The 10,579-nt window shown below is 36.7% G+C and overlaps 1 protein-coding gene across 14 annotated transcripts in view; it reads left to right on the plus strand.

Annotated features, from left to right (window-relative positions):
* The window catches only part of FRY (FRY microtubule binding protein), a 373,522-nt gene extending 364,267 nt beyond the window's left edge, over positions 1-9,255 (plus strand). For 10 of the 14 annotated variants that reach the window (XM_073341316.1, XM_073341299.1, XM_073341389.1 and 7 more), the window contains 4 exons: positions 1,110-1,127; positions 3,950-4,060; positions 6,364-6,566; positions 7,097-9,254. In XM_073341316.1, the coding sequence (XP_073197417.1) occupies positions 1,110-1,127; positions 3,950-4,060; positions 6,364-6,566; positions 7,097-7,355 (591 nt within the window). In that variant the 3' untranslated portion in view covers positions 7,356-9,254. Of the gene's footprint in view, positions 1-1,109; positions 1,128-3,949; positions 4,061-6,363; positions 6,567-7,096 lie in introns of those variants that run through there. The other 4 variants (XM_073341333.1, XM_073341325.1, XM_073341359.1 and 1 more) reach the window with 4 other exon arrangements.
* The last annotated feature ends 1,324 nt before the right edge of the window (positions 9,256-10,579 follow it).

Below are 10,579 nucleotides of genomic sequence, written 5' to 3' on the forward strand. Positions count from 1 at the left end.
ATTTGACCAATAATGTCAAAGGCTTAATGTTAACCACCACAAAAGCCAGCACATTTAGAGCTTAGTCTGCCATTCAGTCATTAACTCATCCCATTGTATAGAGGTAATGTAGGAAACTGGGCATGCTTAAATTCATACATGCTTTAATATCAAAGCACAATGGGATGAGGACAGGGCTGAATTCCTTTGCTTTGGCAATGCCAGGATAGTCCCTTAGTATTTAACATTTTTGTATTTGCCTTCTTTGTTTTTAAATAATAATATAAAGTATTTTATAACAATTACAAATGTTCATTAACATCATTGCATGTGCACTGACATCACATTGCAGCTGGGCAGATGTCAGTGTAGGTTTATGCAAGAGTTAAACTGATGACATGGTTTTATAGATCTGATATGGCACCTCGACAAAATGGTGAAAGCTGTATTAGAAATGCATAGACAGATATATTAGAGCAAACACTAGCTCCTGGGAAAAGGAAGAGAAAGCATCTCTCCTTTTTCAGGGAGGGGACTTTCTTTAAAGTTCAGACTTTAAAATACTTCACAGCTTAAACATTATACACAAAACTTTTCAGTTTTAAAATGCCCAGTTATAAACCTGGAAGCCACAGGGTTTTTAATGGAAATAATATTTGACCTTATACATCCATATAACACAACATTTTTGCTTCAGTTCTGTTAACGATTTGAAACCACTGCAAAACTTTTGAGAACTTCTGTGCTATGAATTCTTTGTCCATAATGAAAAGACCAAACATAGCCAAATTTATTCATTTAAAAACCATTAAGCAGTGGAAACTTTGATGGTTTAATTTCCTGGTTTTTGGAAATACACGCTGAGAGAAATTGGGAATAATAAATCTCAAAATTTAACTGATTTCAGTTTGTTTATAATTTACCATTAGGAGTAAAGCTTGGTTTTAATGAGAATGCTATGCATGATGTGTGGATGGTACATTTTCAACCACTTAGCAAACTGAGGCAAGCAATGCTAATATTGTTGATAGTTAAGCTATTAAAGAAGGGCTGTGCTTTCTATTGCATGCATTACACTGACACTATACTTTCTTTCCTTTCCTTTTTCCTGTGCCATGCTTGCTGTGTAGCAAATGGAATCTCTTGCAGTAAGTTGAAGTTTTCATATTCTTTGTCCATCTAGAGATGGACTAATACAGCCTGATTTTACTGGGTTTTTTTGTTTGTTTTTTATCTCTTGGCATGTTTTCCCTTTTTCTTTTCATTTTTTCCTTAGCAATTTTGATTCAACATATTATTAAAATGAGTAACTAAGTTGTGTTTTGAGTCACTTTTCTCTTGAAGCAGAAATCTAAGCTGCTATTACAAATTCTGGCATTGTCACATACCATTTAGAACAGCTGTTTAAATTAATTTTGAGTGTGAGTCAGTCTTGTTTAACAATCCAGACTCTAAGTAGCTTTAATAAGCTAGAATGGAGAGCGGAAGTGATTATTTTAAAACTTGTAATGTTTCAATATATCTATATGAAACATTGGAAATACTAATTTTAAATTAGGTTTTAAAATGTTTTCATTATATGCTAATTTGAACAATTTCACCATGTTGTCATTTCAATAAGTTATCCACAAATAAAAAAAAGTAAGCTGCATGATATGATAGCTAACAGCTGAAACTTACATTTAATTCAGATTAGTTTAGTCTTGCACAATTATGTTAGTTTAATTTAGTAGTCAGATGGGGAAAACTGAATGTTAAAACTATAGTATTGCCTATCCTAAAGGTTCAAAAATCACAAGTTAACCCCCCAAAATCATGAGATTTTAAAAAAATGTTATATTTTTTTTTGGTTTGTGTTTGGTTTTTGAATTCTTCCCACCTGCCCCCAGTGCATGTGTGACAATTACTGTGGCCCACTTTTCCAAATTTCTTGGGTAAAATGGTTTTGACCCTGCAGCAAGAATCACCCCATATGTGCTCATTCCCCTGCCCAGGAATTAATTCTACTCTCCGAATCCCCAAATCAGTTCTGTCCCCTTATGAGATCTGCCTGTCACATTAATTCTGCTCATCCCTAATTTTGACCCCTCAAGTTACCCCTTCAGTTCTGCCCCCACATCTGCCCTTCCTTCACATCAGTTCTGTACCCCACCCCCAAAACTCAGCACTGCTCCTTCTGGTGTGGGGGTGAGGGCAGCTGCAGTAGGTTTCTTCTTCTCCTCTTTGCCAGGCCAGGTGTTGCAAGAAGAGAGCAAGTTGTTCCCAGGAGGGAAGGAGGGAGTGGAGCTGCCCTAAGCTAATGCAATTTTTCTGTTCCTTCCTCCCCACTCTTGTGAGAATGGTTCCTGAGGGCACAGGGCAAAATCTCGGCCTGCTTCCTATAGCAGCCCTGGCTGGCTGCTCTTCCCCAGGAAGTGAGCATGTGGGGAAGGCAGCCAGTCAGAGAGGTTTTCCCTCCATATAGTGCTGAAATTCACCAGAGGGCAGGAGCGTCTCATGTCATTCACCACTCTTGGAGACTGGCTCCAACCCTGGCCAAACTCTTGTGACTTGGGGAGATATTGCAAGGGTTGGTAACACTCTGATGAAATCAGAACCTTGTTTCTAACTAATTGCTGGTTACAAATTACAGAAGTATCATACTTAATCTCTCATGTAGGAGATGGGGAAGAAACACTTTGCATTGCTGTCAAGTTATTCCATCATGGAACCCTCAGAATGAGCTGTGTCCAGCCCTCCTTGTTCTAATAAAGAGTTGACACAATACTGGTTTGGGGTAGAGTTGGTGAAATGGACAATGTCTCATAAAGCCTTTTGTGAGGTATTTTTTGTTAACAAGCTTCTAAAGCAACAAAAGCAGCCACTGAGATTATGTCTAGGCACAAGTCCTTTTGGTCCCTTTTGAAGCTTTAAACATTTTGCTTTTTCTTATAAAAAGTCTGAAAGACAAATCATCCCCTAGACAAGTTAATCCTTCCTGCATGAGAGACAGGAAGCTCCTTGAATTTGGATTCAAAGCATTTCCACCTCAGTTCAGTCAGGGACACAGAATTTGGCCCCTGGTCCACCTGTAGGGTTCAGAACCCCAAAACCCACACTCTTGGGAAAGCCACAACTCTAGGTCCATCTGCTCCTTTGAACCTCATAACTGCTGTAGCCATTCCATGATACCTTGGTATCCTCAGTCCCCCCTTGGGGATGGAGTTGCACATCATGTTAGGAGAATCATTTTAAGTTAGTACTCCTGTGGCAACATTAACTTAAGATGGCAGGAATGATACCACAGAGACCAGAACTCCCCTTACCTATGGAACTTGATCCCCACCCTGGAGTACCATGAAGTGATTTCATCAAGGTTGAGGAAAAGGGGTTTTATGTAGCAAACCCAGCACTTCCTACCTCCCCCATGTCCACATGATTGGATTCACTGCTTTTTGTTCCTTTCCATTCATAGAAACAGAAGGGAGCATTTGGCTCGGTTGGAGCACCGCCTTGTTATTCTTATTATTGCTTGTTACTTGTATTATCATAGCACCTAGGAGTCCAGGTCATGGGACAGGACCCCATTTTGGATTTCCTTTCTCTCAGAAGACATCCACTTTTGAATTTTAAAAACATTATATATATGCAAGTTACTGCCCCTCTTTGTGCCTCAGTTTTACCATCTGTAAATTGGGGATAATGATACTGAACTCCTTTGTAAAGCACTTTGAGAGCAACTGATGAAAAGTGCTATATAAGAGCTAGGAATTATTATTTTGAACTGTGACCAGCTACAGACAAAACAATATCGTGGGTGTTTTCACTCTGATATGTGATCATAGTTTGGTAAAATCATGCCAACCAGCTTTTTCTTACCAGAGAAACAGTAATAGATATGTCCCCAAATATGTTTTATTGGCTGCACAGAAATGACCCAAAATCCGCTGCTCTTTATTAATGTTTTCTCTTCCTATACATCTTTCCTTAGCAATTGGAACTGTGTCAGAGATTATATAAACTCCACTTCCAGCTGCTGTTGCTTTTTCAGTCGTACTGTAAACTCATTGGACAGGTGCATGAAGTTAGTTCCATGCCAGAGGTATGTCGTAAGCACAACCAAGCCTTTTACTAAAATAATCACTGTATCTTTGTATTTTTATTTCTACATGATTTCACCAAAAATTAATTATTAACCTGAACTATGGGTCTCCAGACTAAATGTTTCTGTAACACTTCTTTGTCTGAATTAAAATGTGTTTAGGAATTATGCACTGTATGTAAGAGACAGTACAGTGATTCAAAGTTTGAGTTCTTTTATGCAGTCAGTCTTCAATGGTAATTTCAGTAAATTGCATGGTAATGAGTGAGAATACTAAATTAGGCCCAGTCCTGCAGAGATTTATTCAAATGCTTAATTTAACATGTTGGGATTACTCACACTATGTAAAATTAAGTACATGCATAAGTCTTTATAGGATCAAAGAAAATTTCAGGGAAATTGACCTTGCTTCCATTGTCTGGAAATGATTCTTATTCTAGGGCATGGTTGATGTTAGTTGGACTTTGTGGCCAGATCTACAGTAGGAGCACTTTGCCACTATAACGATACCAGCAAAGTGCTCTTAGTGGATGCAGTTTATACTGGCAATACTGCACTTTTGCTTATTCCAGATCTCCGAACGAAATAAAAAGCTTCTAGTGTAGATATAGTTATACCAGCAAAAGCACATTTTTTCTGGTGTAACTGAGTCTACACTAGCAGCTTTCCCACCGCAGCTGTGTCAGTCAGGGATCACACCTCTTCATACCCCTGACTTACATAGCTATGCTGGCAGAAGTTTGTAGTCTAGACTTGACCTTAAGCTTGTATTGTAAGTGTTCATGCCGTACCTCTTCTGTGGATTCACAAAGGTCTCCAGTCTCTGCTGCTGTCAATCTGACTCCATCCAAGAGTACTAAGTTCACTTAAAAGAAAAAATATTAAAATTATAGTGTACAAATAATCATATCATCATAGTCATTTAATTTTAATTTGATTCATAAAGATTGTATCGCTTGTTTTAGAAAATATTTCCTAAAATTTCTGACTATATCTTTGAGATACAGTAGTTCTAAAACCATGACACAGAAATGGTCTATTTTGAGCTTGATAGTTGGCCATTTCTCTTCAAATATTTCTACGCAGATTACTTCTTAAAATACTTCACATCAGCAGGCTTTGGAGGCAAATATATTCTCATAAATACTCCAAAACACATAATATATTAAGAAATGGTATTTTTCATGTAACCACTGTATATTCTGTGGTCATCACTGAAGAGAAGATGAGAAAATAAATTACAGCATATGTTTTTTTCCTTGTAAAAATTTATTATATATGGAAGTAGTGGGAAAGAATTAGAGCTTTTAATATGATTGTATTCTTAGAACAACAAGTTTCAAATTGTAAAGTGTATACAGCAAGTAGCTCGCAGATTCTGTAGTAATTGGGGATTGTTTAATTTATATAGTTATTGGTTTAATTCCGGTGTGATTGTGGTGTGGACGCTACACTCAATCTGAATATTACCCTATCTTTATCTTGAGAAGCTGCTGCCAAGTATGTTTTGTCGTTTTGCTAGGCTGTTCTTTTCAACGGTAATGGATCATATTGCAGAGGACAGTTATTAGGACTCTAGTACCATGAATGGTAGACTTTTTTTTTGTTTAAGATCTTAGTAATTTTTTTAGTAGAGAGTTGATTTTGTAAACATATTTTAGCACAATACCTGAAGTTAATGAGTGAATCAATGGGATCATTTGTTACAGTTGATGCAACCTACAGAGTGGAAAAAAACAATACAAGGAATAGTTTTAATCATGAAAGTAGCATGTTTTGCTGGATACATGAACTGTTATTTAAAAGAAATAGCCACTGTCAGTTGCTGTCACAGTCGATAGAACATGATATTCACATATTGTCATGTTCTGTTATATCCTTAGAAGCAAATTAAGGCATTGTGAATTGTCTATCTTTTGCCACGTTAAACTTTCTGTCCAGTAAAAAGGTTACACAACTACTATCTCCTTATTGAACATTTCAGGGGGCTGATCCTGTTAGATATGATATATTTTGAAAGCTAGACGTGTTCTCATATGTTAAAAGCCAAATGCGAAGCAGAGGATTGAATAAAGAATAAAAATAAGATCTATTCAGTCTGTGTACATTAGATGCACATACTGTACACACCAATGAGAATTTTTTTGCCATTGAGATTGAAAAGTGTTGTTCTTGTATTAAAATGTTTGTTCATAAGCAACAAATAATTCTAATATGATGATAGAGCTTCTCTGAAATGTATTGCTGCTTCTTGATACAAAAGGAAAATATAAACATGTTTATCAATTCTTGTCTTTGAACAGCTCCTAAATATGTCAAGAGAACTGAGTGAATTAAAGAAAAATCTTAAAGATGCTACTGCTGTTATTGCAGCTGATCCTCTAAATATGGAAGCTGCCTTATCTGAGCCCACATTCAGTTCTACAGAAGCAGCCATTCAATCCATGTTGGAGTGTTTAAAAAATAATGAACTTGGTAAAGCATTACTACAAATAAGAGAATGCAGGCAAGTTTTCCCACATGATTTATACTAAACCGTCACATTATTAAAAATGCATGTTTTTATCAGTTTCCTAAGTGGATTGTTTCTCCAGCAAGAACATTTAAGTGATATCTGGAGTAACTTTGGGGATGTTAATACTAGATCAAACAAAACTCACTATCCTAATTTCTTTAATTATCGTACAGATCAAAAGTACTGCAGTGAAATTGTTATTGAAAATTAATTCACTTATAGGACCAGATCCTCAGCAGGTGTAAATCATTAGTTTACACCACCTAAGGATCCAGCCCATTGTCTTTTCCATTTCTTTGTATGTTTTCATTTTCCAGTTTTATATGATGGAGCTTGCATTTTATATGTATGTGAATTCAGTGTCTAATATTCTGGGTCTGATTGACAAGTGTTGTGAAATTATGTAGTTCCAGTATGATTATAGATATGTAGAAAGTACAATTGATGTATATAACTAAGTAAAATATCATCCCACCAAACAAGTAATAACATAAATATGCTTTCCATTGGTTGCACTGCAGGAGTTTGTGGCCAAATGACATCTTTGGAAGCAATTCTGATGATGAGGTCCAGACACTACTGAACATTTACTTCCGGCATCAAACACTGGGCCAGACTGGCACTTATGCACTAGTGGGCTCCAACCAGAGCCTGACTGAAATCTGTACCAAACTAATGGAGCTGAATATAGAGATTCGCGACATGATTCGCAGAGCTCAGAGTTACCGGGTCATCAATACTTTTCTTCCAGACTCCAGTGTTTCTGGCACAAGTCTCTGACAGGAGTCTTGTGTCCCCTTTCTCTTTCAAGCTGGGAGTGCTGCCCTGCTGGAGTGAGGTGGTTCGATGTCTTCTCTGCCTTACAAAGGTTTGGTCAAACTGTACTCACTCTTGTTACATTTAGGACTTCTTCTAAAAAGAGGTGGGCAGAACTTCAAATGTGTAGCAATACTGTAAGGGCAAAGGAAGCATAGACTATCCAGAACAGAATCCTTTGTTCTGTGTTGCACAAAAATTGGTTAGCATTTCACTGAGCAACTGCAACTCACTACTGAAGAAGTGACTTCCATTGCATACCAAAGCCTACTACACTGAACAGTACTTCCTTTTTAGAAAATTATTTTAGATTGGCAAAAGTGCAATGTTTCCTTCACTATAGAATATTTTTTCTTATAAAACGTGAACATTTTTTCTCTTTTTTTGTCTTGTTTGATTGAGTGAAAGCTGGGCAAAATGAAGCTGGCCACAGAACATAGCAAAATTGGTCGAAAGCTGAGAGCCTGTGTATATGAATCAAATTGTAAATGGACTACAATTTACTGTACACTGTAATTTGAATATGATTACTGTATCTTAAAACAATGAGCTGCTATGAAGTACATTTCCTAATGTTGCTAGGCTACTGTTTCTGAAGGTACTGGATCATATTGCAGAGGTCTGTTCTTAGGCCCTGAATGCCATGAATGGTCTAGGTAGATTTTTCCCTTTTTTTCTTCTTCTTTTCGTTAAGGACTTTGGCTGCTTTTTACTAGAGGGTTGCTTTTATTAATATATTTATACTATTAAAGGATGGTTGATCTGATTTACCTTACCATTTTGTAGGAAAAAGTCACATCACATATTCAAAATCCTTTTGAACTGTCACGCATGCATATTTTTATTTAATATAAATTTGGACTATAAAAATTTAAAATATTAATGTGAAATGCAAGTTCTCACTTTAAGTTCTTAAAAAGATGTCTTATTTGATTTGTTATATATAAAGTCATTCTTGTATGTTTTTGTTTCCTTACATTTAACGGCTGTTAAATGTGTGCATGTAAATCTGTTGCACATCTGAGACACTCTTATTCAGACATTATATAACTTATTCAGGCTGTAAATACACTTAGTTTTTTGTGAAGTAACTTTGGTTGATATTTTGATCAGTACATTCATTTAACTAAAATATAAAAGTCATATATCACAACTGCGTATGTGCTGATTGGTTTGCTGAAAAACTTGTTCTTGACTGAGTCTACAATTCTGACTCAAGCTGTTAATAACATGCAGACACTGAAATGTTCATAATTATTTCCTTCCGAAAAGGCTAAGCCCATTATACAGAAAGAAAATGTAAGATATCTGTATTCTATTCCTTAGCAATAGCATGTACAGGGAAGAGCAAATTGACTGTAGATTTTTTAAAAAACAAGTTTCTAAAATCTCATGGTTTAAAGTTCAGTTCTGAAAAGTGACTATGAATATAACACTGCGGCCTTCCAGTTTTGTGTCGGAACGATTTCCATCTCATGTGTTCTTGGTTTATAGGTACTAACATCTTCTAACTGGCAACGTTGCCAATTCAGTCTGGCAGAGTCAAGTAGCATTTCTTCCTTTGAACACACAATGACTTGCCACCCTTCTCTTATTCCTTGCTTGCACAGCCATAATTGATTGACCCTGTAATTGGAACTTGGTAAACAACTGTGTTGCTGCACAAAAAGGTATATAACCCATCTCTCAGATCTGCATTGACCCTGTAGGGCCACAAGTACTAAAAAAACCACTTCTAGTTGTATGACTGAATAGACACAGGGAAAAAGTCTGTTCAGGAAGAAATGCTGTTACACATAAAAAGTTTCTACTCTGAAAAAAATTACTAAAGATAATGGAAAACAAAATATCAAATGTCAGCTATATATTTCATTTCTAAATACTGTTTTGACTGACTTTCATTAGTAAAGTACTGTAAGAACTTTGTGTTGGTGCTCAGTAACAGCACCTGTTTCAATATATTTACACCCATCTGGGATTTTTGTGATAAAATAAATAGGGATCCCAATTTGCATCTATGTGGATGCATCCAAGTATTGAAGCTGGTCACTGGGACCTTGTTTTCCTGAGTGAACTTAGTAATAGGAACTTGGTTTTAGCCAATAGAACTATTAGAAGAAATAGACCGTTGAAGCTGGAGAGGTAGAAGATTTAATTAATCACATTCTCCCTTGTCTGCCCATTTACTCTTAAAATTGCCAGCCAGTCCCCTATGAATAATAAATGTTAGAATTTTCCCTTCAAATCCCCACTGCCAGCTGACTATACTGTGTGACTGAATGCAGCTCCCACAATGGAGCAGCTACTATTGCTTCAAATTAAATCTCCTTGAAGGAGCATCTATTGAACAGTGCACTTTTTCCTAAACTGCAAAAATAGTTTGAGGGAAAGTAGGTACTATCATACAGGAAAACTTTATTATTCTGTAGGAAAAACATGTTGTACCCCTGGATAAAATTTAGTCAACTTAATGGCTATGGTGACTATAGCCAAACTGCATATCAGTTTAATGTACCTGCCTGAAAGGCTAAAAATAGAAATGACACTCCTCCCCTATCCACCATCTTCCCACTCAACTGCTCAGTGCCTTTCATGGGTTTGGGAAATAACTCAGCAACAATGGAGTTAAACTTGTCAGTGCAATACATACAGATCCTCTGGCAGAGCAAGAATTTAATACATGAAATTAAGATCCTGGACTCTGCAGGGCCTTACTCTAATCACTCTGCCCTTTATCTTAACTGTTGTGACTAGGTTAATGTACAGACACGTTGGAACTCAGCCCCATACCTCAGTGATACCTGCAACTTGGGATATGTCTTAATGCTCTTTGTGAAGACTCAGGTTTTGCAATACTTTATTTTTGTCACATTACTAAGGAAAGAGGAGTTCTAGACTTCCCAGCACAACTGAGTTTTTCTACCAGTGCCTCAGCAATTACCAGAGCCACACTAAACATAATCAAGCACCACAACTACTGTGAAGGCCAACTGAAGTTTTTGGTACAGGAATTTAGAGTGGGATTCCAGCCAATGTGAAGAACTGCCTTCTGTCAAGTATTAGTGACTTCTTCAGTTATGAACTGAGGTAAGTTACTCATGTTTTCATACTTGACATTACTTCAGTCCAAATTTGGGTGCACATTTGTTGTTTCCCAGAAGCAGACTTTGACTATGGAACCTAGCTAT

Source organism: Lepidochelys kempii, chromosome 1 (assembly GCF_965140265.1).
Source record: "Lepidochelys kempii isolate rLepKem1 chromosome 1, rLepKem1.hap2, whole genome shotgun sequence".
Lineage (NCBI taxonomy): Eukaryota > Metazoa > Chordata > Testudines > Cheloniidae > Lepidochelys > Lepidochelys kempii.